This window comes from Pan troglodytes, chromosome 7, assembly GCF_028858775.2.
Source record: "Pan troglodytes isolate AG18354 chromosome 7, NHGRI_mPanTro3-v2.0_pri, whole genome shotgun sequence".
NCBI classification, from domain to species: Eukaryota; Metazoa; Chordata; class Mammalia; order Primates; family Hominidae; genus Pan; species Pan troglodytes.
The window spans coordinates 31496355-31524195 of record NC_072405.2 but is presented as its reverse complement, the minus strand read 5'-3'; the positions used below and the strand labels follow the sequence as shown (position 1 = coordinate 31524195).

At 45.5% G+C, this 27841-nt stretch overlaps 1 protein-coding gene across 1 annotated transcript; it reads left to right on the top strand.

Annotated features, from left to right (window-relative positions):
- On the top strand, positions 1–27789 carry TNFRSF10D (TNF receptor superfamily member 10d). The gene is made up of 9 exons (XM_024345095.3): positions 1–422; positions 9253–9358; positions 15693–15806; positions 17163–17274; positions 18320–18573; positions 19151–19182; positions 19605–19790; positions 25119–25191; positions 25376–27789. Exons 1-9 carry the CDS (start codon positions 273–275, stop codon positions 25507–25509), a joined length of 1161 nt encoding a protein of 386 aa, XP_024200863.3. The 5' UTR covers positions 1–272; the 3' UTR covers positions 25510–27789.
- The last annotated feature ends 52 nt before the right edge of the window (positions 27790–27841 follow it).

Genomic DNA, 27841 nt, shown 5'->3' with positions numbered 1-27841 from the left:
TCTCCGTCCATGCACCCACCCCCACAACCTGGGCCCTCCCGGAGGTGCTGGGGGAGGCCCAGCCTGAGTGCCTGGAAGTGACTGCGGGAAGGGAGTACAAGTGACCACGCCTTTTTTCCGGGGTATAAAAGCGCAGGAGCACGTTCTATTCTGGCAGTGTAGCTGCGAGAACCTTTGCACGCGCGCGAACTACGGGGACGATTTCTGATTGATTTTGGCGCTTTCGACCCGAACTTAAGGGGGGCGAAGAGCCTCCACCCTCCTCCCTTCTCATGGGACTTTGGGGACAAAGCGTCCCGACCGCCTCGAGCGCTCGAGCAGAGCGCTATCCAGGAGCCAGGACAGCGTCGGGAACCAGACCATGGCTCCTGGACCCCAAGACCCTTAAGTTCGTCGTCTTCATCGTCGCGGTTCTGCTGCCGGTGAGTCTCCGCCGCGGTCCCTGGCTGGGGAAGAGCGCACCTGGCGCCGGGAGTGGGCAGGGAGAGAGGGGGACACGGTGGGGATGCTTGGCCCGGGTCGCCTGCGGCCGGGCATGTCTGAGCAGGACGAACCCGCCGTCGGAGTCAGGGGAAGAGTGGGGTGCCCGGGCTGGGCAGGAGCGACCGGGCCGCGAGGGAGCAGAGCGCGCGCTCGCTCCCCATGGCTGTCCCGTGCGGCGAGGACCGCACTGAGCTGCCCCAGAGGAAGTTCCAGAATCAGCGGAGGGAGGGAGTCAAGATGGAAACCCCGGAGTGAACCTCAGGAAGCCACAGAGCGGTTGCCTCTTTCTTTCGTTGGTTGGTTCGTTCGTTCGTTAATATCGTTCGTTCGTTAATAACGTTAACCCAGGCCGGTCGCGGTGGCTCATGCATGTAATCCCAGCACGTTAGGAGGCCGAGGCGGGCGGATCACCTGAGGTCAGGAGTTGGAGACCAGCCTAGCCAACATGGTGAAACCCCGTCTCTACTAAAAATACAAAAATTAGCCGGACGTGATGGCGGGAGCCTGTAATCCAGCTACTCGGGAGGCTGAGGCAGAAGGAGAATCACTTGAACCCGGGAGGGGGAGGTTGCAGTGAGCCGAGATCGCGCCATCGCACTCCAGCCTGGTCAACAAGAGCAAGACTCCGTCTCAAAATAAAAAAAAAAGTTAGCCAGGCGTGGCAGCCTGCGCCTGTAGTCCCAGCTACTCAGGAGGCTGAGGCGGGAGAACTGCTTGAACCCGGGAGGCAGAGGTTGCAGTGAGCCGAGATTGCACCACTGCACTCCAGCCTGGGCAACAGAGCGAGACTCTGCCTTAACAAAAACAGACAAACAAACAAAATTAACCCTATGTTTACACTGTTAAATGTGTTTCTTGGAGATCAGTTTAACAAACAGCCGGTTAAAAAGCTTTCCAACGCTGTTTTTTGTAACTTTCATTTTCTATAGAACCCTGAAAGTGGCAGGAAGCGGTTAACCAAGGTGCTTGCAGTCAGTGTCTTCCACTGCCACCCGTGTGTCCCCTCTGTATCCCATAGGCAGGACCGCGGGATGGCCCCTTCCTTCGGCATAAAAGGTGTAAAGTTCTCGTTGTGAGTTGGCTTTGGAAACTGAGATTGGTAGTGGGGTGCACAAGAAGGACATAAAAATAAGATGTGCAGACTGCCAGGACTTTTTCAGAGTGACTAACGTTTCTGCCAACAGTGCTTTCTGAGGTTCCTTACGTAATACCAAAAAACAAAACGGGGAGGATAAAACAAGATTACAGGAACCATGAGAAGTCTCCATGTTTTCTTTCAACGAAGTAATACTAAATTCAGAACAGCAGTGACATTTTCACCTCTCAAAAATTACACAACTGACTTCTACAATAGTTTATAGTGGGTGGACCTACCTGAGGCAGCTAGAAGAATGGCTGTGTCAGGACAGTGGCCCTGAAGAGAGAATGCATGGATGACCTGCGTAGACAAGGCCAGCAACCTGAATTTCACAGTTTTGGGAATGTGAACTCTATGCGTCCCAAAGGAGGCTTTGATCCCTCCATCAGTCTTGCCTTATTAAATGCATTTCAATGCACAATTGCTTTTTAAAATTTTGGAGCTAACACAAATCACATTAGATGTTTTATGGCAGTACATTCAGATTGATTTTCTTTTAAACAAGGGTATTGTATTTTACTACATGGGTAAGCCACAGGTTAATTCACTGTTGCCATCTAGAGGCAGCTGGTTATATCCCATCCCGATGAGATATAACCCAAAGTAAATTTGCCTTTGCTAATTCCAACAGCATTGTACTAAATACCCTTGTATGTATCCTGTGTCCACATGTCCATGCGCACCAGCTTATTGGGCAACTCCTTAGAAGTAGAATTTTACTTATACTTCCATGGGATAAATCATTTCAGAAGTTTCTTTAGATGTTTACGAATTTTCTTCCAAAAGACCATTGAACTCAGCTTACACTCACACCTAGTCCACACATGTGCCTGTATCCCTACACCCTTGCTACACTTAGCTTTCATTCGTTGCTAGTCTAGGAAGTAAAATGTGATTCATCACATTGTTATGTACTTTCATTCCTTCATGGTATTAGGAATTTTCAAGGATACAGGAGTTTTGGTAGTGGGAGTAGATGACCGGGGGATCCAGATGAGACAGCAGGGGAGGGTGGCAGGGAAGACTGAATTCCCAGCTGTGAACTTGGAGAACCGTGGTCAGCTGGGGCCAGTCCCTGCCACCCGCCATGCCTGTAAATGGAGATAAGGTCTCCATCTTCAGGCTGTCAGGAGGACATCAGATGAGCCTGGAGCTGAGCTCAGTTCCTGACCGGATTTCCTGGCTCTGTCAGCGTTGGACTGGTCCAATCTGTGTGACAGAGGCTTCCACCCCACCCCTCTCTTTATCAAAGTAGGAATCGAAAAGATCCAACGGCCCAGAATCTCGGACTCTGAGGCTCTCAAGGACTCCTGAGATTGGAGGCTGGGAACAACTGGGCCCTGCTGTGCTTCCCCTCCAGCTCTGTGACACTGCTGTGGCCCCAGCTCCTGCCTGTAAAGTGAAGAAGAGATAAAAATCTTCAGCAGCCCTGTGTAAACCTCAGAGGGCTGTGTTAGCAGGTGTGGGAGGACAGATCACATCCTCAGGGCTGGTGTCAGTCACTCCGGACTGGATCCCCAGGGCACATGTCCTCCACCCAGCAGAGGCTGCACCTGTTCCTACCCGCACCTCTATACCGGGCTCCCTGGCCTTGGGGCAGAAGCTTCTGAAGACTGGGGTGGAGCACCGTGTGGAGGGGCCATCAAGGAACAGAGGAGCCAGAGTCAAGTGAGGACAGTGATGGCACTGCAGGGCCACAGCCTGGTTTACCTGCCACGCTTCCAGTTGTGCTTCTGGTGGGTGCCCGGCCTGGGTTGGAATTTGAAGATGAGCAGGAAAGGTCTCCATCTAGGTGGCTGCAGATGGCTGCTCACCCAGCCCCTACTGAGAGGCCACGGTCCCAGTTCTGGTTCTCTGTCCTGTATCCAGGAGTGGCAGGGTAGCGAGGCTCTAGCTTCCAGGTTGGGGATGGAGACAGTGGGGACAGTGCCATGCCCCGAGCCTGTGCTGTTGGGCAGCTGGTATCCTGCTCCCAGCCAGAGAGTGTACATCTTCGTGTAGTGGATTTTCCTAACAACCGGGGGACACGAGGGCAGGTTGTTTTCCCTGTTTTGCAAGTGGCAAAATGAGACTCAGGAGCAATGTCTCCAGCATTTTTGTCCTCACCTTCTGTATAATAGCAGCCATATTTGGGCCTCTGAAGGGCTAGAGTTCTCTGAGCAGCTGCTTCTCTGTTCTCTGTCCTGCACTTGGCCTCTGGGAGCTTCTATGGGTCCTCAGCAGAGTCCACAGGGCTCTTCGGGGTCCCCTCCCTGTGCCACAGCCTGGAGCCTGTCCTTAGGTGGTAAGCTGAGGCCGCCACTGCGCTCACCTCATGGGCTTGGGGGGAAAGTGAGTCACCCAGGAAATAGACAATGAGCCCTTTATTGTCTTTGGAGTCTGCTGGAGCCAGGGAGGACAGATGAACCCCATGTGAATCCTGCTTCCTGGAGCCCACAGTTTGGTGGGTGAGGTGACACCAGGAATCATATAACTAATAGGAGGTCGCATGAGGGAGGCCTGAGATCTCACCACCCTTGCCTCCCCCTCCTCCAGAGAGGCCGTGTTGGTGCAAGGCTATAGGATGTGGTATTGTTGGCCTGGAGGATGGTGTTTGGTTAGAGTCACCATTGAGAGTTATAGAGGGAAGCGAAGCTCCCCTTGAAGGGCTTTTTTTTTTTTTTTTTTTGGCTGGACCTGAGAATTAAATTGACATAAGACAGGTACACAGGAGAAAAGCACGTACGACTTCTTTTTTCTTGAGATGGAGTATTGTTCTGTCACCCAGGCTGGAGTGCAGTGGTGCAATCTTGGCTCACTGCAACCTCTGCCTCCCAGATTCAAGCGATTCTTCTGCTTCAGCCTCCTGAGTACCTGGGATTACAGGTGCCCACCCTTGCGCCTGGCTAATTTTTGTATTTTTAGTAGAGACGGGGTTTTGTCATGTTGTCCAGGCTGGTCTCGAAGTCGAGCTCAGGTGATCCGCCCTTCTCGGCCTTCCAAAATGTTGGGATTACAGGTGTGTGCCACCATGCCCAGCCAACACACACATTTATTTAATGCAAGTTTCACCTAGCACAGAGAAGCAGTGAGAGTCAGTTACTTATATATTGAATTAGACCAATATTATTATTGGTCAATAATTATATATTGAATTAGACTTGTGAAGAAGCAAGTAAATATGTGGAGGCTAAAAAGATAAGTGGTTCTGTTCTAACAAGGTCTGCACAGTAATCTCTTGGCCTCGACTTCTCATCCTTAAAAATAAGGAGATTGTCCTATGTTTCCCTGGGGACTTTCATCTCCTGCTTTTAGGAAACACAAAAGAGGTCAAAGCATCTTCTTGCGCCTGCTGTTTTTCAGTAGCCTTTAATTGATAATAGTCAATGGGCCAGGGCGGGTGGGCAGGTGCGATGGCTCACATGTATAGTCCTGCCCAGGTGGGTGCATCCTTAGAGCCCAGGAGTTCAAGACCGGCCTGGGAAACATAGCAAAATGCTGTCTCAAAACCAAAAACCAAAATAAAACCAAAAACCACAGACACACACACACACACACAGAAAATCATGTCGTGTGAAGGAATACAAGCAGAATGCATACCATTTGATTCCTCATCTTATTAAAATACAACTAATCTATTGTGACAAAAAGCAGAAGAGGTGTTGCTGGGGACATAGGAGCAAAGCAGAAGAGAGGATTACATTGAAAAATGAAGAAACACTGCAGGACGGTAGACATGTCATTATCTTATCGTGGCGATAGTTCCACAGTGTATACATACATCTCAACCTACATGCTTCAAAAATGTACGCTTTGTTTCATATCCATTATACCACAATAAATCTATTTTAAAAAAACCTTCAATAGAATATAAGCACTTGAGTGTATACTGTATTCCCTATAGCACTTGCACATAGATCATGGAAATACGTATGCATAAAAAGTCAGTACCCAGTTAAAGTGGAATTCTAAAAGGTAATTAACATTAAAATGTGCAGGGGAAAAAGGAGTAAAAAAATCAGACTAGACAACCATAGTTTAAATGGTAAACTTATAGGTCTATTTTGACTATCAATTATTGCACTAACAGTAAATCCACCGGGCACTACAGTTCAAAGATAAAAAGGGTTTGAAGGGCTGAAAAAACAAGACTCAGCTATATCTTGTCTATACGAGATGGGCCTTAAAAGGAAGACACAGATGCTGTCTGTGGAAAGCAAATAGATGGAAAAAGATACACCACGCAGAGTGTAAGGCCAAGAAAACTGCCGTGGCTATCTCAGTATCAGATGAAGTTGATTTTGTTAGTGGTGGACGAGATCCGAGTTACCCTACGTTGAAGGCGGCGAATCCATATGGGTCCACAGCACCTTCAGCTCTTTACCTCCTGAGAAGAAAGAATTGGACTGAGGGGCATAAGGCAGAAGGAGACAGAGGCAAGTTTCAGAGCAGGAGTGAAAGTTTATTAAAAAGCTTTAGAACAGGAAGGAAAGGAAGGAACAGAAAGAAAAGAAGGAAAGTACAACTTGAAAGATGGCCGAGCAGGTGACTTGAGAAACAGTGCGCAGCCGGACTGCCTGAGTTGGGGTTTTATAGGTTGGTTTTATAGGTTGATCCTGGAAGCATGCTTCCAGGATCTTGCCTTACTTCTCCCCACTCCTGAAATCTTATTGGGAAGCTGCTGATCAGTTTCAGGTGTTTTCTATGTATTAGGAGACTACCTTTTTCTGGCATTGGCTGTAACCAGTTCTTACTTTAGAGAGACAGTTATCAACCACCTGATGGTCGCCCAACACTGCTGATGTCAGAAGCGGGGAGCCCTCTCCTACCCTGCTCATACCTGACTAGCTGCCTACTGTAACAATTTTAGGACATAGAATATTATGGGAGCTCAAAAGGGACCCTTGTAGTTAAAAAGGTTAATTCTTCAAGGAGTATAATAATAATCACAAATTGTATATGCCTAGTAATACAGCTTCAAAACACATGATGCAAAAAGAGAATGAAAAGGAGATTAAATCAGCTGTTTCTCTGTAATTGACAGAACGGTCAGATGAAAACCCCGGTAAAGTGGCAAGCGATCTGCACACTATCAACCACCTTGACTTAACTGACATTTAAAGAGCAGGAGTGGAGCATCCACTGAACACTCATTCCTTTCTATGCTCATGATACTTTCACCAAGATAGACTGGCTTCTGGGATATAAAACACACGATATGACCTCTAAACTTAATGAAACGAGACTGGAAATCAGTAATAGTATCCATAGGGAATGCTAAAATTTGGTTATTGAACAACACACTTCTAAAAAATCTGTGGTTCAGAGAAGAAATCAAAAGGGAAGGTAAAATGTTTCAAAATAAATAATAATAATATAACATCAAAACCGGTGGGAAATGGCTAGCAGTGCTCGGGGTGAAATAATACAGCTTTCAATGTGTCTATTAAAAAAACTGGGGAGATGGGGAGTTACTCCTGAAGGGTATGCAGTTCCTTTCTGGAGTGATAAAAACATTCTAAGATTGATTATAGTGATGATTGCATAGCTATGAGTATATTAAAAAACTACTGAAATGTAGACTAAATGGGTGAATTTTATGAATAATCATAATTACTAATTATGTGATTTGTGTCTCGTTAAAGCTGTCAAAACAAGAAAAATATGTGAAATTTATGGCCTGAAGATCTACATTAATCAATCATAAAATATAAGCATAAATTTAAACCAAAGTAACAAGGAGGAACATAAATCAAGGAAATAGAATAGAAACCACAAAAAGAACTGACAAAACGGACTGTGTGTGGTGACTTACGCCTGTAATCCTAGTACTTTGGGAGGCCCAGGCAGGCAGAACGCTTGAGCTCAGGAATTAGACCAGCCTGGGCAATGTGATGAAACCCCAGCTGTACAAAATACACAAATATTAGCTAGGCATTGGGGCACACTCCTGTCTGTGGTCCCGGCCACTTAGGGACTGAGGTTGGAGGACCACTTGAGCCCGGGAGGCAGAGGTTGTAGTGAGCAGAGATTACGCCACTGCACTCCAACCTGGATGACAGAGGGAGATCCCATCTCCAAAAAAGAAAAAAAAAAAAAGAGAAAATGAATAGTTGCTCTTGAAAAGGAGTAAGGGTGTGAGAGCCGAGAAAGGTGACAGAGACATCGCCTGAACCTAGAGGGACCCCAGCTCGAGAAGGAAGGATTTGGGAAATGTGCGTTAGCTTCACTGTCACCAACTACTAGGCAGGCTTTCATGTGGAAGAAAGCTACATTTTGTCTTGCTGAGAGCCAGGCAGTTGAACAGAGCCCAACATAAGTAGTTTTTATTGTAACCATTTTGTTTTTTCTCAGGAGCAAGATTATATTAAATTTAATTAAATGTAAATTTACAATTAAATTAATTTTGTACTTTTACACACTGCCAACTTAAAAGTTACAAAAACTATGCAAAAAAATTTGAAAAATAGCTGTTGGCGTGATGAAAGCTATTATTGAATTTTTCAGTGTGTACTTTCTACAAACAAGGAAATTAACATCAACACGTTACCACTATCTAATAAGCAGACTCTGTTCCGATTCTCCAGTTGTCTTCTCGTCGTCATTTATAACACAGAGATCATGGCCATAATCCCTGAATTGCTGTTTTATCTTTTTCTGTCACTCTTTGATATTTAGTGGGAACAGCTTGTCAAGGTCCTTTGTGAAGCAGAAATTACTTAATGTTTGATGCTATATCCTGACTTTCTTTAAGGTTATATTGTAACCCTCATTTGTAAAAATGTGTATTTTTATGTGTGTGTCTGTGTGTGTGCGAGAGAGAGAGAGAGAGAGAGTATTCACCCACTGGTCAATTAAACACTTGGTCAAACTAAATACATTAGATGCTATTTCTGCTTGAAGGGCTCATATGTGTGTTTTTTTTTTTTTTTTTTGAGACAGAGTCTCGCTCTTTCGCCCAGGCTGGAGTGCAGTGCAAGCTCCGCCTCCTGGGTTCACGCCATTCTCCTGCCTCAGCCTCCCAAGTAGCTGGGGTTACAGGCGCCCGCCACCATGCCCAGCTAATTTTTTGTATTTTTAGTAGACACGGGGTTTCACTGTGTTAACCAGGATGGTCTCAATCTCCTGACCTCATGATCCACCCCCTTCGGCCTCCCAAAGTGCTGTGATTACAGGTGTGAGCCACCGCACCTGGCCTTTTGTGTTCTTATAAAATCTTTTCTTGCCAACTACAGTGGTGTGTTCCTGTTACCCAGCTTGCTTGGGAGACTGAGGCAGGAGGATCACTTGAGGCCAGAAGTTCCAGGCTGTAGTAGACTATGATCACACCTGTGAATAGACACTGCATTCTAGCCTGGGCAACATAGCAAGACTCTATCAAAAAAAAAACAAACTCTTCTGCTCATATTTTCTGGGGTAAATATATTTTATGTTATAATATGAGAAGGATATGGAGGTGTTTTTCTTTATAGAAAATAGCTGCCTAACAGGCCAGGGGACAAACACGGATGCAAAAGAATGAAAGTTTGGAGTGGGAAAAAAGTCCAGGCTCTCATGGGTTTTGTCACTTGGGGTGAAGGGAATGTGAGACGGAGCCTGGGAGAGGTAAGGTCTGGAAGCCACTCACGCCCATCTCTGCCTTGTCCCCACAGGTCCGGGTTGACTCTGCCACCATCCCCGGGCAGGACGAAGTTCCCCAGCAGACAGTGGCCCCACAGCAACAGAGGCGCAGCCTCAAGGAGGAGGAGTGTCCAGCAGGTGCACTCTTATTTTTAAAAATCAGTTTATTTTTAACTGACAGATAAACATTGTATATATTCATGGTGTACACCATGATGTTTGGAAATATGCACGCATTGTGAAATGGCTAAATCAAGCTAATTCACACACTTATCATGTATTTGTTGTAAGAACACTTAAAAGTCTACTCAGCAATTTTCAGCTGTATGGATACAGAGCCCTGGGATAAGCCCTCTTTGCCCTCCTCACCTGGGGGTTCTGTAGCCATCCTCATCTGTGGGTGTTGCATCCGTGGTTGCAACCAACACAGATCAAAAATATGTGGAAAAAATAATGAAAATGATAACATGTCAATAAAAGTAGATAAAAAGCAATGCAGTAAAGCACTTATTTACATAGCATGTCTATTGCATTAGGTATTACAAGTAACCTTGAAATGATTTAAAGCATATGTACCTGGGGTGTATGCAATACTATCCCAATTTGTATCAGGGACTTGAGTAAGTGCAGAGTTTGTTCCATGGAATATATTCCCTGTGAATAGAAGGCAGGACTGTACAACTCATTGTTTTAATAACTGTAGTCACCATGTCACACAATACATCTCTTGAATTTATTTCCCCCTGTCTAACTGAAATTTTGTATCCTTTGACCAGCATCTCTCCAACCCACCGTGCAAATGCAGCGCTGGTAATCACCATTCTACTCTCTACCTCTATGAGATCAACTTTTAAGATTCCACATATGTGAGATCATGAGGTGTTTGTCTCTCTGTGCCTGGCTTATTTCACTTAGCATAATATCTCCAGGTTCATCCATGCTGTCACAAATGACAGAATTTCCTTCTTTGTTGAGGCTGAATAGTATTCCATTGTGTCTATGTACTACATTTTCTTCACCTTTTCATCATCGATGGACACTTAGGTTGATTAATGTCTTGACCATTGTAAATAATGCTCCAATACACATGGGAGGGAAGATAGCTCTTTAACATACTGATGTCATTTCCTTTGGATGTATACACAATACTGGGATTGTTGGATCATATAGTTATTCTATGTTTTGTTTTTTGAGGAACCTCCATACTGTTTTCCACAATGGATGTACTAATTTCCATTCCCACCAACAGTGTACCAGCATTCCTCTTTCTCCTCCTCATCATCAACACTTGTTATCTTTTGTCTTTTTGGTAATAGCCATTTTTACAGGTGTGAAGTGATATTTCATTGTGGTTTTGATTTGCATTTCCCTGATTAGTGATGTTGAGCATTTTTTTCATATACCTGTCGGCCACTTCTATGTCTCCTTTTTAGAATTGTCTCTTCAGGTCCCTTGCCCATGCGTCCGTTTTAATTGGATTATTTGATTGCATGCTATTGAGATGTTTGAGTTCCTGTGTATTTTGGATGTTAACCAAAATCTTGGATCTTTTGGATATTGATCTCTCATCCTGTATGTTGTCTCATCACTCTGTTCATTGTTTCCTTTGTTGTGCAAAACCTTTCTAGTCTGATATAATCTCATCTGTCTATTTTTGCTTTTGTTGCCTGTGCTTCTGGGGTCATAGCCAAGAAATCATTGCCCACACCAACGTCATGAAGATTTTCCCCTATGTTTTCTTGTAGTAGTTTTACAATTTCAGGGCTTATGTTTAATCTTTAGTCCATGTTGAGTTGATTTTTACATATGATGTGAGATAAGGGTCTTATTTCATTCTTCTGCAGGTCAATATCTACTTTCCTCTACACCATTTATTGAAGAGGCTGTCCTTTCCCCATCTTGTGTTCTTGGGATCTGTCACAATCAGTCGGCTGTAAATGCATTGATTTATATCTGGGTTCACTATTTCATTCCATCAGTTTATCTTCATTTTTGCCATTACTATTCAGTTTTGATTACTATACCTTTGTAATGTATTTAAGAATCAGGTAGTATGATGCCTCCATCATTGTTCTTTTTGTTTGTTTTGCTTAAGATCACTTTGGCTATTTGAGGTCTTTTGTGGTTCCATACACATTTTAGATTTATTTTCTCTATTTTGGTAAAAAATGTCATTGGAATTTTAATAGGCATTGCATTGAACCTATAGATCACTTTGGGTCATATGGACAATTAAGCAATATTGAGTTTTCTAATCCGTGAACATGTACTGTCTTTCCATTTATTTTTGTTACTTTCCGTTTCTTTCATCAATATTTTACAGTTTTCACATCTTTCACCTCTGTTCCAAATTTATTTAAAAGAGTTGCTGCCTTGACATCCATTTTTAGGCCCAATGTAAGTTGTTTAAAACCCAATCATACTACAGCATCTTTTGCCCAATTAATAATTCCTTTCCCTGTTCAATTGTTTTTGATCTAGCACATTTGTTCATCATCTCCCTGACCCCAAACCCAACACATCCCACAGGAGCTGACTACAATAAAACCTAATGGTTCACACCAGAGCAGTGTGAACCTTCTTTGCAGGTGTTGTCTTCCACAATCCCTGTGGGAAAGCCTAGGGTATAATGCCCATGGATCTTTATAAAGGTGTAGTCCCACGGGTCCTCTCTCTCTGTCTCTTGCTCCCCACACACCGGTTAGTGTCCTCGGACTGGATAGCTCCCCACTTCCCATAAGTGCTGCAAAGTGTGCTATCCTCTTCTCTCTGGAGTCTGTAAGTAATACACCACTTCTGTGTTTCCTGTGTTTTGTTGTGTTGCTTCCTCTGTGTTTTCCCTAATTGACACATCTGAACCTAACATCTTTCTCCATCTTGGCTCTCTTAAAGAGTGGCTGTCTCCTAAAGAGTAGAGATAACTTAAAACTGGACATAGGTCAGACAAGAGCCACCAGGTCTACTGCTAGTAAAAGTAATTGTCTTGTGGAAGGGACACGTACAAGATGAACACCTAATTAGGCATTAGACAGTCCACCGGGACAAATAAGTTTCCTGTGAACATCCATGATGAAATCTCCTGGATCCCCCCCAGGGCAAGGCTAGAATTTATAGCCACTCTACAGAGAGAAACCTCAAGACCAAATTAGAAAAAAATACAGCTACCACCTTGGTTGAATTTATTCCTAAGCATTTTTTTTGTAGCTATTATAAATGGGATTTTTCAGATAGTTTCTTGTCAGTGTATAAAAACACTACTGAATTTGTAAGTTAGGTTCATGTCTAACTTTATTTTACACTGATAACAATTTATCTTTGATCTCATAAAAAACTTGACACCTTTTCTTCTCCTGCCTTATTTTATGTTTTGTCATTATTTACATCTTTTTATGTTGTGTATTCCTTAACAAATCGTATTAAGTATCATTTAAAAAAATACGTTGGGCTTTTAACTTTTATAGTAATGATGTAAGTAATTTGTACACTATTATGATTGTATTAGAATATTCTGAACTTGACCATGTATTTAACCACCTAGTTTTATATTTTCACATGGTTTTGTGTATCTAGTTAGTGTTCTGTTCTTTCAGATGGAATAACTCTCTTTAGCATTTCTTGTAAGGCAATACATGGTAAAGGTGAACTCCCCCCGTTTTTTTTTTTTTTTCTTTGTCTGATAAAGTCTTTACTGCTCTGCATTTCTAAAGGACAGGCTTGCCAGGTGTAGTATTCTTGGTTGGCAAGGAATTTTTCCTTTCTGTACTTTGTAAGATTCCACTCTCTCCTGGCCTGTAGGTCTTCTGCTGAGAAGCCTTTGGTAGTTTTATAGGGGTTCCTTTGTACATTGCTTGTCTCTTGCTGGTTTCAAAATTCTCTTTGCCTTTGATGTTTGGGAATTTGTTTAAGATGTGTCTTGGTGAAGATCTCTTCATATTTATCTGTTAGGGGTTTTTTGGGCTTCAGGAATGTGGATGTCCATTCCCACCTTGTTTTGGGACATTTTCTTTAATTATTTCTTTAATTACACTTTCCGTTCCTTTCACTTTCTCTGATGCTTCTTGAACTACCGTAATGCATATATTGTTTTGCTTCACGGTAACCATTGGTACTGTTGGCTTTCTTCCCTCTTTTTCATTCTTTATTTTTTTTTTCTTCCTGTGACTTGGTAATTTCAAATGATCTGTTTTCAAGCTCACTGATTCTTTCTTCCGATTAATCAACTCTGCTGTTGACATTCTCTGTGGAATTTTCTTAGTTCAGATATTGTGTTGTTGTTAATTTTAGAATTTCTGCTTTGTTCTTTATAATGTTGTCTGTGTATATGAAACTACTCATTTTGTTCATGTATTGTTTTCCTGACATGACTTAGTTGTCTATGCATATTCTCTGGTAGCTGACTGAGATTCTGTAAGATGACTATTTTCAAGTCTTTGTCAGGCTGTTGTAAATGTCTGTTCCTTTCGGGTTGGTTACTTGTGCTTCCTTTTGTTTCTTTGGTGCCGTCACGGTTCCCTGATTGCTCAGGAGCCTGTGGTGATATGTTGGAATGTGCACTTTGAAGAAGCAGGGACTTATTCCAGTATTTACACACTGGCTTTGTCAGGGAACGCCGTTCACCAGTCAGCCTGTTCACAGATTCTGGGCAGGCCATGTGGTGTGGTTCAAGGGTGGTCAGAGCCAGTATCCAGAGAGGTGACCTGAGGCCTGGCTCCATGAGGGCTGAACTGGCACTGGAGTAGGCCTTGTACTTGGGTCTGCAGATGTCAGCCAGGTGCTGTGATGGGTCTCATCCTTGGGTCCACAGGGAAGGGCCTGGAGCCTGAGTTCATGGGGACTGACCTGGCACTAGGACAGATCTGGAAGCTGAATCTATGGAGGTGGGTCAGGATCGTGGGTCTGTAGTGCTAGCCGGAAGGCACAAGCTAAGACTGATATCTTAGCTTATCATGCCTTTATCATGCCCTTATCTCTATGTGCTTCCAGACTTCTGTTTCCTGCACTTTCTGATTCTTTATTCCATAGGGATATGTTGGATGATTTCTGTCAGTCAGGCGCCGTGCTAATGGGATAATTATAAGAGGCCCTGCCCTCATGGAACCTTTTCTCTGGGATAGTATTAAGACACACAGATCAAAATAACAGTCAGAAATTCCTGATAGGAACCATGAAGAATAATTAAGTGATGAGTGAGACAGAGACGAGGTTGGTGGGGCCTCTCGGGGATGGTGATTTTGGCCAATCTCCAAAGTTGGACAGGGATAGTTGTGCAGAGAGCCAGAAATGGTGCTCCTGAGCAGCCTCCCTAGGAATGACAGTCCCAGGGTGCAGGCGCTGGGGGATACCGAGCAGAGACGGGGCCACCATAGTGAGTGGACAGCAAACAGGTCAGGTGGACCAGCATGGGCAGATCACATGTAGATGAGGTTGGATTTTATTTTGTTATTTTATTTTATTGTTAAAAAAAAAAAAGTAGACTGGGCGTGGCATGGTGGCTCACGCCTGTAATCCCAGCACTTTGGGAAGCCGAGGAGGGTGGATCACCTGAGGTCAGGAGTTGGAGACCAGCCTGGCCAATATGATGATACACCGTGTCAACTAAGAATACAAAAAATTAGCTGGGTGTGGTGGTGGGTGCCTGTAATCCCAGCTACTCAGGAGGCTGAGGCAGGAGAATTGCTTGAACCTGGGAGGTGGAGGTTGCAGTGAGCCAAGGTCGCGCCATTGCCCTCCAGCCTGGGTGACAAGAGTGAAACTCTGTCTCCAAAAAAAATTTTTAAAAAGATAAAATATTTCTTTTCTTTTTTTTTTCTTTTTTCTTTTTTTTTTTTTTGAGACAGAGTCTTGCTCTGTCGCCCAGGCTGGAGTTCAGTGGCACAGTCTCAGCTCACTGCAAGCTCTGCCTCCCAGGTTCACGCCATTCTCCTGCCTCAGCCTCCCGAGTAGCTGGGATTACAGGTGCCTGCCACCACGCCCGGCTAACTTTTTGTATTTTTAGTAGAGATGGGGTTTCACTGTGTTAGCCAGGTTGTTCTCGATCTCCTGACCTCATGATTTGCCCGCCTTGGCCTCCCTAAGTACTGGGATTACAGGCGTGAGCCACCGTGCCCGGCCAAAAAAAGATAAAATATTTCAAATATTTATATTGATTACATATTGAAATGTAGTGTTTTGGATATTTTTAGGCTAAAAAATAGATAGTTAAAATTAATTTGACCTCATTCTTTTTACTATTTTAATGTGGCTTTCATAGAATTTGAATTTTGCATGTGATTTGTATTATATTTCTGTCAGCAGTGCCAGTCAAAGGTATGTAATAGTGTAATAGATGCAGAATTGATGACAAGACCAAGCCAAGAAGAGTAGATTTCTCTGTCTGGATTCCACTGAGGGCCAAAAGAGAAATTTGCCAGCCATTGTCAGCCTCTGGGAATTCTGTGGTGACTCATTCATTAACTTTTCTCTCCCTTCCCAGGATCTCATAGATCAGAATATACTGGAGCCTGTAACCCGTGCACAGAGGGTGTGGATTACACCATTGCTTCCAACAATTTGCCTTCTTGCCTGCCATGTACAGTTTGTAAATCAGGTACAGAATGCGTGGACCCCTTGCCCAGAGGTGGAGTGCGTAGTGATGAGGTGGGAGCTGTAGCCGATGTGAGTCGGGGAACCAAGTTCTAGCCCAACTTGGTCGTCTTCATCATGCCCTGTTCCATGATTATGACTGGTTGATTAAAAAAAAAATAGAAATCTTTTTTTTCTTTTCTTTTCTTTTTTTTTTTTTTGAAGACAGTTTCACTCTTGTTGCTGAGGCTTGAGGGCAATGGCGTGATCTTGGCTCACTGCAACCTCTGCCTCCCAGGTTTAGTGATTCTTCTACCTCAGCCTCCTAAGTAGCTGGGATCACAGGCATGCACCACCACACCCAGCTAATTTTTTTTTTTTTTTTTTGTGAGACGGAGTCTCGTTCTGTCGTCCAGGCTGGAGTGCAGTGGCGCGATCTCGGCTCACTGCAAGCTCCGCCTCCTGAGTTCATGCCATTCTCCTGCCTCAGCCTCCTGAGTAGCTATGACTACAGGCGCCCGCCACCACGCCCGGCTAATTTTTTTTTGTATTTTTAGTAGAGACGGGGTTTCACCGTGTTAGCCAGGATGGTCTCGATCTCCTGACCTCGTGATCCACCCACCTCGGCCTCCCAAAGTACTGGGCTTACAGGTGTGAGCCACCGTGCCCAGCCAGTTTTTTGTGTTTTTAGTAGAGACAGGGTTTTTCCATGTTGGCCAGGCTGGTCTCGAACTCCCGACCTCAGGTGATCCGCTTGCCTCAGCCTCCCAGAGTGCTGTGAGTACAGGTGTGAGCCACTGCGCCTGGCCAAAATCTTTTCTGTAATGCATGCCACCAGGCTGGGAAATCTTCTAAACTATTGCCTGCAGGGGGGTGGGGGCATCATTACAGCATAGAGGAGGCCTGGCCCAGTAGACAGGGCTGGGTTCCAGCAGTGGCACAGGTCTGCTCCGTGGCCAGGCTCTCTCCTCCCGGGCTCTGTGCTCCTGAAAGGTGCTTGGCCTCACTCAGCCTTCAGGTTCTCAGGCCCCTTCCTCTTCCCCAGCAAGGCCGGGGCTTTTGGGAAGTCCCCCAAGGGCCCCTCTCCTTGCAGAGTCTCTCAGGTGATGCCCTTGCGCCTTCCTTGCTACTGACCATGCCATCTAAACAATGCTTTTCCCCTAACCTGATATAATAAATAATGAATCACGGTCCTTTTGTATTGGTCCTTACATACAGGGTGGGTGTCCTGTATGAGTCCCGAGTGTGCTGGTACAGAAACCGGCCCTCAGAACTCCTTGGTGAACTGAGTTGAGCTGAGTGGGAGGGGATGGGGTGGTGAGGAAGGGTGGACAGACATGTCAGGGAAACACATTCTCAAAACCTTATGCTCTGTTGTCAGGTCAAACAAATAAAAGTTCCTGCACCACGACCAGAGACACCGTGTGTCAGTGTGAAAAAGGACGCTTCCAGGATAAAAACTCCCCTGAGATGTGCCGGACGTGTAGAACAGGGTAAGACAGCAGCCAGGGGCTCCCAACAGCTTTCAGGAACCTGAAAAGACCTGATTCACCTGGTACCTCTATCTCTCCGCTGACCCCATGGATCCTCCAGGCCCATGAGGCCTCCCTGAGCCTGTGGGGTTTCCTGAGCCTGCGTTGGGCCCCTCCTGGTCCATCTGCCTGTCCCCACCCCTACCCCCTGCAGCAGCCCCTTCCCATACCCTCCCCAGCAGGAGTCCCTTTGTCCAGGCTGAATTGTTCACTGGGCACAGGAGGTGACTTTCTAGGTCCCTTGAACCTTTTCAGGGGACCTAGGAAATGTGATTTCCTTTTGAAATCAGAAGAAAACACTTGAATCCAGCCTGGCTTGTATTTGTCCTTACTCTAAGTTGGTTTAAAAAATGTAATTTTCAATATTTTTTATGTGGGCAGGGACCCATAAAGACAAAAGTGTCCGTAGCCCACAAAAGTCATAATAAGGCCATGGGTGGAGCTCCCTTAAGTTCCCACGAGGACCTGAGCCCACCCAACCGGCCTCACCGTTGGCCCCCAATTTCTCACTAAGTCCTTCTTTTTCCTATTTGGGTTTTAGGGGCAAAGAGTAACTTACTCTTCTCTGGCCCTCCAGTGTTTGCTGTGATTGGGAGGAACCAGCGGCAGACAGGGTGGGGCGAGGGCTCACTTGTACTGTGTGTTAACTGGAGGAAGGGGCTCAGCTTGTGGCCACAGGGGCTTGTGATCTTCCCCTGGAGTGTGGCTCCTCCTAACGCAGGCCTCCCCTGCAGCCCAGGGAAGCTCAGTGTGTGCCCAGCACAGAAGGCTCCTGGAACTGCAGCTCTGACCCCAGAGCAGGGAGGCCGATGGGCTGAAGTGTGCATGCTCAGACCCTTCCCCAGCCTCAAGAAGGGAGCACAGGGGGACCCACTGCTGACACGAGGAGCCTGTCCTTCTCCTGACGCCTTCTCAGGGACTTTGGGCAGGGAGGGTGGCTCCTCTTTCATCCCATCTGGCCAGCTTTCCATCAAGAGTCCCTGTCTCCCTCTCTGTGTGTACCTAGGTGTCCCAGAGGGATGGTCAAAGTCAGTAATTGTACGTCCCAGAGTGACATCAAGTGCAAAAATGAATCAGCTGCCAGTTCCACTGGGAAAACCCCAGCAGCGGAGGAGACAGTGACCACCATCCTGGGGATGCTTGCCTCTACCTATCACTACCTTATCATCATAGTGGTTTTAGTCATCATTTTAGCTGTGGTTGTGGTTTGCATTTTATGTCGGAAGAAATTCATTTCTTACCTCAAAGGCATCTGCTCAGGTAGGTGCTGGCTGAGGGTGGGAGCACTGGGCACTTTCTGCCCTGCCCCCTCCCACTCTGTTCCCACAGACAGTAATCCCCATCCCTGCCCCTGGTCCAAGCGTCTCCAGCCTGGCTCGATCTTCCTTCTTGTGATCGCCCCATCCCCACGTCCCGTGTATCCCCCAGGACCCTGGTCTCATCAGTCCCTGTCTCAGGGCTGGGGGACCCCTCATCTCCCAGCCAACTCCAGGAGGGCAGGCCAGTTCCTCCCATCTTCAGGCCCAGCCAGGCAGGGGGCAGTCGGCTCTTCAACTGGGTGACAAGGGTCAGGATGAGAAGTGGTCGTGGGATTTATTCAGCCTTGGTCAGAGCAGAACACAGAGATTTTCCACGTGTTGGTTTTTACTCTAGTTCCCCTTCTCATCCCGCTTCCTCAGGGTGTCCCCGAATTGCAAGGCCCCATTCCTGTCCCCAGCCCCAGGGCTCCTTGTCCAGTGTCCCAGCCCCCAGCCCAGCCCTGCGCCCCACTGTCCTCTGGGAGGGAGGTGCTGCATGGGCCCCTCCCCGCCTGCTCAGGAGACTCCTTCTTTTCCAGGTGGTGGAGGAGGTCCCGAACGTGTGCACAGAGTGAGTTGGTTTCTCCAGAAACTGGGGGCTTCGTGGGTTCAGGAACTGCTTCCCATCCACTGCCGAGCCTGGGTGGGCACAATCCCTTGTCCTCATGGCTGCCCTGACTCTCTGACATGGCCTGGGGGATCTGGGCTGACTGTGGGGGACACACGGCCATTTTGAGCAGCACACAGACCGTCAGGGCGTGCTGCAGCCCTGTCTTTCCTGCAGCCTGGGTGACACCATCACTCCACAGCTGGCCCCGTGGGGATGCGGTGACCACCTGACCCACCTCAGCATGGGGTCCTGGATGTGCTGAGCCTCAGCTGCCTGGGGTGGCCTCATTGGAAGGGGTTGGGGATGGCAGGTCCAGCTGTGTACTGGGGACCCTGAAGCTGAGCCCTGGATGTGGACTTGAGTGGGCTCTTTGTCTTCCCAAGGTCCTTTTCCGGCGGTGTTCATCTCCTTCACGAGTTCCTGGGGCGGAGGACAATGCCCGCAACGAGACCCTGAGTAACAGATACTTGCAGCCTACCCAGGTCTCTGAGCAGGAAATCCCAGGTCAGGAGCTGGCAGAGCCAACAGGTGTGACTGTAGAGTCGCCAGAGGAGCCACAGCGTCTGCTGGTGAGTTGAGGAGGGACTGTGCCCTGCCTGGCCTGCGGCCTGCACAGGACTTTGTAGACAGTGGGACATGGCAGTGCCTCCTCTTTCCTGGCCCAAGGGGACATGGAGCCTTTGGGAGACAGGGGACTGCAGGGGACGGAGCAGCTGCACCGAGGTGGTGACTCTGCCAGTCTGCAGGAAATGTGCTTCTTACTCCCTGTCCTGTCCTTGCCGTGTCCCCAGAGCCTGGAGCTCCACAGGCATAGAGTGGGTGTCACAGGGTTCATTGAGGACTGAATAAGGCTGCACAGTCTCCATCGTGTGCTCCTAACAGAACTCAGGGAGCCCTTGCTTGAAACAGCAGAAGTTTTAAATGTACTTCAAAATTCTTACTACATTGAACATATTTCACAGTAAATCTTTGTCCAGATTTCTGATCAAGTATGTAAGGAGGCTTTTGGGAAGAAGTAGGATTTCTGAGTCAGTGTGTAGAAGTGCTTTTGTATTACACAAACACACACATCCAGTTATTCACATGGATTGACCAGTTTTGATACGACATTCAGTAGGTGTGAAATCTTGGACACATACTTGTCTTTTTTTTAAGCTTCGAAAGTTCTTTCCTTCAAGATAAGATAAGATGATCCTATCTAATTTCTTATGGACTTTTAAAGAACGATTTGGTTTGTAGCATACACCAGTGGAACGTAGGTGCCATTTCTTTTGTGATGCTGTGTGAAGTGAGGAACTCCCTGAATTGTTGTGAGTCACTGTCTCCTTCCTCCACGCCTGTTTAGGAACCGATTCTCCTATTTTTCTCTGCTTTTGGCTCCTCTTTGATCACTTGTCAAATACTTACCTAGACAAGGATCACTTTCCACCCATTTTCTTCCTTTCCTATAACTATACCCCATGTTTTCTTTTTTTAATGAAGAGAAGTATAAAAAGAGATGAAAACAAAAAATATGAACAATTACTCCACGCTGCTGAATTGCATTGCACCTTTGTTTTAATTTGTAGAGATCTGATCTTGCTATGTTGCCCAGGCTGGTCTCAAAACTCCTGGCCTCAAGTCATCCTCTCACCTTGGCCTCCCAAAGTGGTGGGATTACAGGCATAAGCCACTGCACCTGGCCGCGCTGCACATTTTTTGAAAGTGGTAAATGCAGAGCCACACATCTGCCACACTATAGAAAGGTGCTCAGTCATAGTGGTAGTCCCCTAACACTTCCTCCAGCCCCCAGCCCTTCTTCATTCAGGTGAATACAACACATAATTTCTTGTGATTCTTTGTAGAAATCTTTATGCATATGCCATGTATATTCATACAAGCATATGTACATTTTGTTTACATTGCAGGGATTATTTTATATATAATACACTGCCAAGGAAACTTTTTTTTCATTTTTTCTTTTTCCTTTTTCAAATTTATTTTGATTCAGGGGGTACATATGTAAGTTTGTTTGATGCTGAAATTTGAGGTATGAATGATTTTATCCAGGTTGTGGGCACAGTATCCAACAGTTAGTTTTTCACCCCTCCCTCCTCTCGCTCCCTCCCCGCCCTGGTAGTCCCCAGTGTCTATTGTTGCCATCTTTATGGTCGTAAGTACCTGATGTTTAGCTCCTACTTATAAATGAGAACACGCAGTATTTGGTTTTGCGTTCCTACATTAATTCACTTAGGATGATGGCCTCCAGCTTCATCCATGTGGCTGCAAACAATATGATTTCATTCTTTTTTATGGCTGTGTAGTATCCCATGGTGTATATATGCCATATTGTCTTCATCCAGTCCACTGTTGATGGGAACCTAGGTTGATTCCATGTCACTGCTATTATGGATAGTGGTATCTTTTGGTAGAATGATTTGTTTTCTTTTTTTTTGTTTTTTTTTTGAGACGGAGTCTTGCTCTGTTGCCCAAACTGGAGTGCAGTGGTGCGATCTTGGCTCACTGCAACCTCTGCCCCTCCAGGTTTAAGCAATTCTCTGCCTCAGCCTCTGGAGTAGCTGGGATTACAGACGTGTGCCACCATACCCGGCTAATTTTTTGTATTTTCAGTAGAGACGGGGTTTCACCATCTTGGGCAGGCTGGTCTTCAATTCCTGACTTTGTGATCCACCCGCCTAGGCCTCCCAAAGTGCTGGGATTACAGGCGTGAGCCACCGCACCCGGCAGAATTGTTTTCTTTTCTATGTATACCCAGTGGTGGGTTTGCTGTGTTAAATAGGAGTTGTTTTAAAATTCTTTGAGAAATCTCCAAACTCCCTTTCATAGTGGCTGAATTTATATTCCCACCAAAAGTATATAAATGACCTTTTTCTTCATAGTCTCACCAGCATTTACTGTTAGTGGCTTTTTAATAATCGCCATTCTGACTGTATGAGATGGTATCTCATTGTAGTTTTGATTTGCATTTCTCTGATGATTCATGATGATGAGCATTTTTTCATGTTTGTTGGCCACTTGTATGTCTTCTTTTGAGACATGCCTGTTTATGTCTTTTGCCCATTTTTAATGGGGTTGTTTTCTGTGTGTTCCTTTAAGTTGCATATAACTCCTGAATATTAGACCTTTGTCAGATGCATAATTTGCAAATATTTTCTCCCATTCTGTAGGTTGTCTGTTTACTCTGTTCATTCTTTCTTTCTTTTCTTTTCTTTTCTTTTCTTTTTTTTTGAGATGGACTCTCTGTCACCTACGCTGGAGTTCAGTGGCATGATCTCAGCTCACTGCAACCTCCGCCTCCCAGGTTCAAGTGATTCTTCTGCCTCAGCCCCCCTAATAGCTGGGATTGCAGGCACGTGCCACCATGCCCAGCTAATTTTTGTATTTTTAGTAGAGATGGGGTTTTGTCTTGTTGGTCAGGCTGGTCTCGAACTCCTAACCTCAGGTGATCTGCCTGCTTCATCCTCTCAAAGTGCTGGGATTACAGGCATGAGCCCCCGTACCCGGCCTGTTGAGAGTTTCTTCTGCTGTGCAGAAGGTCTTTAGTTCAATTAGATGCTACTTGACAATTTTTGTTTTTATTGCATTGCTTTTGAGGACTTAATCCTAAATTCTTTGCCCTGGCTGATGTCCAGAAGGGTGTTTTCTCGGTTTTCTTCTAGGATTCTTATAGTTCGTGGTCTTACCTTTAAACTTTTAATCCACCTTGAGTTAGTTTGTGTATATGGTGAAAAGTAGGAGTCTACTTTTCATTCTTCTGCATGTGGCTAGCCAAATATCCAAAGCATCTGCTGTTGAATGGGGAGTTGTATTATTCCATTTTCATACTGCTATGCAGAAATACTTGAGACTGGGTAATTTATAAAGAAAAGGAGGTTTAATGGACTCACAGTTCCACATGGCTGGGGAGGCCTCACAATCATGGCCTGAGGTGAAAGATGAGCAAAGGCACATCTTACATGGCGACAGGCAAGAGAGTGTGTGCAGGGGACTGCTCTTTATAAAACCATCAGCTCTTGTGAGTCTTATTCACTATCACAAGAACAGAGCTGGAAAAACTAGTCCACGTGATTCAGTTACTTCCAATAATTTTTTCCAATTCTGTGGAAAATGACATTGGTAATTTGATAGGAATAGTATGAAATCTGTAGATTGATTTCGGCAGTATGCCCATTTTAGGCATATTAATTCTTCCAATCCATGAGCATGGAATGTTTTTCCATTTGTTCACGTTGTCTATGATTTCTTTTAGCAGTGTTTTGTAATTCTCCTAGAGATCTTTCACATCCTTGGGTAGAGGTATTTCTAGGTATTGTGTGTGTGTGTGTGTGTGTCTGTTGTAAATGGGACTGTGTTCTTGATTTGGTCCTCAGCCTGAACATTATTGGTATATAGATATGCTACTGATTTTTTTTTTCTTTTTAAGACAGTCTCGCTCTGTCACCCAGGCTGGAGTGCAGTGGTGCGATCTTGGCTCACTGCAACCTCTGCCTCCCGGGTTCAAGTGATTCTCCTGCCTTAGCCTCCTGAGAGGCTGGGATTACAGGCGGGTGCCACTATGCCTGGCTAATTTTTTTTTTTTTTTGAGATGGAGTCTTGCTCTGTCGCCCAGGCTGGAGCACAGTGGCGCGATCTCAGCTCACTGCAAGCTCTGCCTCCCAGGTTCACGCCATTCTCCTGCCTCAGCCTCCCGAGCAGCTGGGACTACAGGCACATGCTGCCACACCCTGCTAATTTTTTGTATTTTTAGTAGACACAGGGTTTCACTGTGTTACCCAGGATGGTCTCGATCTCCTGACCTTGTGATCCACCCCTCTTGGCCTCCCAAAGTGCTGAGATTACAGATGTGAGCCACCGCGCCCGGCTACGCAAGGCTAATTTTTGTATTCTTTAGTAGAGATGGGATTTCACCATGTTGGTCATGCTGCTCTTGAACTCCTGACATTGTGATCTGCCCGCCTCGGCCTCCCAAAGTGTTGGGATTACAGGTGTGAGCCACCACACCTGGCCTGTATCTGCTATGTTTTTAACATTCCTCCAGACATACCTTTCTATTTCAATATTGTAGTTTCATTCCTAGGGATTTTAAATGACATTGAAAATAGTGATTATTGTGTCCGCCCTCTTCCAAGAGTCTTGCCTCATTTTAATTTTCCATCTTGTTGCCTAGGCCAGACCTTTCAGAACCATGTTCAGCTGTGCTTAGGGAAGGCAGGTGTTTGGGTCCTGATTTGAATTCTGGGGAAGACCTCCAAAGTGTCACCCTTAGCAATGGCATTCATTTTTGGTTTCATATAGAAATTCTCATCATGAAGAATGCAGCTTACTATTCTAAAAGGTTTTGAAAATATCAGAATTGGTGTTTAATTTTACCAAATGTCTTTCCGGCCTCCATATAGACTGATGTTTTATTTAACTACACTATTAATATGGTACAATATTAATGATCAAAGATCATTTACAGTCTTGGAATAAATCATTTTGTTCGGTTTTCCTGGGTGTTCTCATATATAGTCTTCTGCCGAGACTCTGCTGGTAAGAATTCTGGAAGGAAGTGATCATTTCCTTTGAGGGTGGGTGGGAGTTGATGAGATGGGGCAGAAGGGGACTTTCTGGAGTGTGGCAGTTTCTATGTCTTGATCAGGGGATAATTACACAGGCGTATACAGTGGTCAAAGTTGGGCAGAACACTTCCAAAGTGACACTGCATGTCACTTATGTCTCAGTGAGCCACCAGCACACAGAGCCCAAGAGCTATGGAGGACCAGAGGTTTGTCTCCATCTCCATGGAGACCCGAGAGGGGAAGCGCTGCAGGTCTCTTGCTGGCTGGTGGTCGGGGTCAGTACTGGACTGCAGGATTCCTGACTCTGACCAGAGTATTCCCCACTGTGTGTTACAGGAACAGGCAGAAGCTGAAGGGTGTCAGAGGAGGAGGCTGCTGGTTCCAGTGAATGACGCTGACCCCACTGAGAGTAAGTGTTTTGTGCCTTGAGACGCAGCAGGAGGGCAGGGAATAGGGACAATGTCCTAACTGCTGTCCCTATAGCTGAGAGGACTCTTCTGAAGCATTCACTGCTGGAAGCAGGGGGTCCTATGTCGATCCTGTGCTGATTGTCCTTCAAGTATCAAGACCCTAAATCTCTTCTCTCTTCTCAGTCAGCACCTTGCTGGATGCCTCGGCAACACTGGAAGAAGGACATGCAAAGGAAACAATTCAGGACCAACTGGTGGGCTCCGAAAAGCTCTTTTATGAAGAAGATGAGGCAGGCTTTGCTGCGTCCTGCCTGTGAAAGAATCTCTTCAGGAAACCAGAGCTTGCCTCGTTTACCTTTTTTCCTACAAAGGGAAGCAGCCTGGAAGAAATAGTCCAGTACTTGACCCATGCCCCAACAAACTCTACTATCCAATATGGGGCAGCTTACCAAAGGTTCTAGAACTTTGTCAGAGCACTTGGAGTAATTTTTATGAAATACTGCGTATGATAAGCAAACGGGAGAAATTTATATCAGATTCTTGGCGGCATAGTTATACGATTGTGTATTAAGGGTAGTTTTAGGCCACATGCGGTGGCTCATGCCTATAATCCCAGCACTTTGGGAGGCTGAGGCAGGTGGATCGCTTGAGCTCAGGAGTTCAAGACCAGCCTGGTCAACACAGTGAAACTCCATCTCAATTTAAAAAGAAAAAAAGTGGTTTCAGGATGTCATTCTTTTCAGTTCTTCATCATGAGACAAGTCTTTTTTTCTGTTTCTTATATTGCAAGCTCCATCTCTACTGGTGTGTGCATTTAATGACATCTAACTACAGATGCCGCACAGCCACAATGCTTTGCCTTATAGTTTTTTAACTTTAGAACGGGATTATCTGGTTATTACCTGTATTTTCAGTTTAGGATATTTTTGACTTAATGATGAGATTAGCAAGACACAGACCTATGCGAAGTCATGAGCATATGGACTTATGAGGGTTCGACTTAAAGTTTTGAGCTTTACGATAGGATTATTGGGGCTTACCCCCACCTTAATTAGAGAAACATTTATATTGCTTACTACTATATGCTGTACATCTATTTTCCAACTTTCGCATAATGATGTAAGTATGGAAAAACTTTAGGAAATGTACTTACTAGGCTGTTTACATGGGTTGCCTGGATTCAAATCAGCAGTCACAAATGACTAGAAATATATCTAGTGACGGAGGGAGAAATCCTCCCTCTGTGGGAGTCACTGACTGTGTTCCAGTTCTCCCTCCTGCGCCCTGAGACTGCACCAGGGTGTGATGGCTGGTAACTTCTGAAGGGCCAGTCTGTCTTACTTGATAATTTTAGAGTTACATAGCCGTGTTTATTTATAAATAAATATTTATTTATATTTATTTATAAGTAGATGTTTACATATGCCCAGGATTTTGAAGAACATGGTATCTTTGGGAAGCCATGTGTCTGGTCTGTCGTGCTGGGACAGTCATGAAACTGCATCTTCCTACTTGTCCACAGCAGATGAGGACAGTGAGAATTAAGTTAGATCTGAGACTGAGAAGAGCTTCTCTTTCAAACGCCGTTACAGTTGAACGTTAGTGAATCTTGGGCCTCCTTTGGGCTCAGGGCAGAGCGAGTGTTTATCTGCCCCGGCATCTGCCATGGCATCAAGAGGGAAGAGTGGACGGTGCTTGGGAATGGTGTGAAATGGTTGCTGACTCAGGAGTGGATGGGCCCCTCTCGCTTCTGGTGGTCTGTGACCCTGAGTCCCTGGGATGCCTTGTAGGGCAGAGATTCCCGAGCTGCGTTTTAAGGTACAGATTCCCTATTTGAGGAGCTTGGCCCCTCTGTAAGCATCTGACTCATCTCAGAAATACCAATTTTTAAACACTGTGACAACGGGATCTGAAATGGCTGACACATTTGTCCTTGTGTCACATTCCATTATTTTATTTAAAAACCTCAGTAATCATTTTAGCTTCTTTCCAGCAAACTCTTCTCCACAGTAGTCCAGTCGTGGTAGGATAAATTACAGATGTAGTCATTCTAGGGGTTTCAGTCTTTTCCATCTCAAGGCATTGTGTGTTTTGTTCCGGGACTGGTTTGGCTGGGACAAAGTTAGAATTGCCTGAAGATCACACATTCAGAGTGTTGTGTCTGTGTAGTTTTAGGAGGGGATGGCCTTTCCGGTCTTCACACTTCCATCCTCTCCCACTTCCATCTGGCGTCCCACACCTTGTCCCCTGCACTTCTGGACGACACAGGGTGCTGCTGCCTCCTGGTCTTTGCCTTTGCTGGGCCTTCTGTGCAGGACACTCAGCCTCAAAGCTCAGAGGGAGCCAGTCTGGTCCCAGCTCCCTTGTCCCTTCCTTAGAGGCCTTCCTTGAAGATCCATCTGGACTGTCAGCCTTATCAGTGTTTAAGCTTATTCCTTTAAAGTAAGCTTCCTGAGAATGTGAAATTATTGGGATTTTTTGGCATTGGATGATTTGTTTAGGTTTTGCTTTATACCCGGGCCAAATAGTACATAACACCTGGTTATATATGAAATGCTGATATGTTTATGACCGAAATAAATGTGAACCCTCATAAAGAGGTGTGGTGTTCGTTTATTTCCATCCTCCTCTCCTGCTGTGACACAGCTC

What these genes read in the sequence shown, in the direction of transcription:
- TNFRSF10D (XM_024345095.3), top strand. Translation starts at nt 273, where the DNA reads ATGGGACTTTGGGGACAAAGCGTCCCGACCGCCTCGAGCGCTCGAGCA. An exon ending in GGAGGAGGAGTGTCCAGCAG is followed by an intron (nt 9,359 to 15,692) that starts GTGCACTCTTAT and finishes CTCCCTTCCCAG; the next exon opens with GATCTCATAGATCAGAATAT. An exon ending in GTCCCGAACGTGTGCACAGA is followed by an intron (nt 19,183 to 19,604) that starts GTGAGTTGGTTT and finishes TGTCTTCCCAAG; the next exon opens with GTCCTTTTCCGGCGGTGTTC.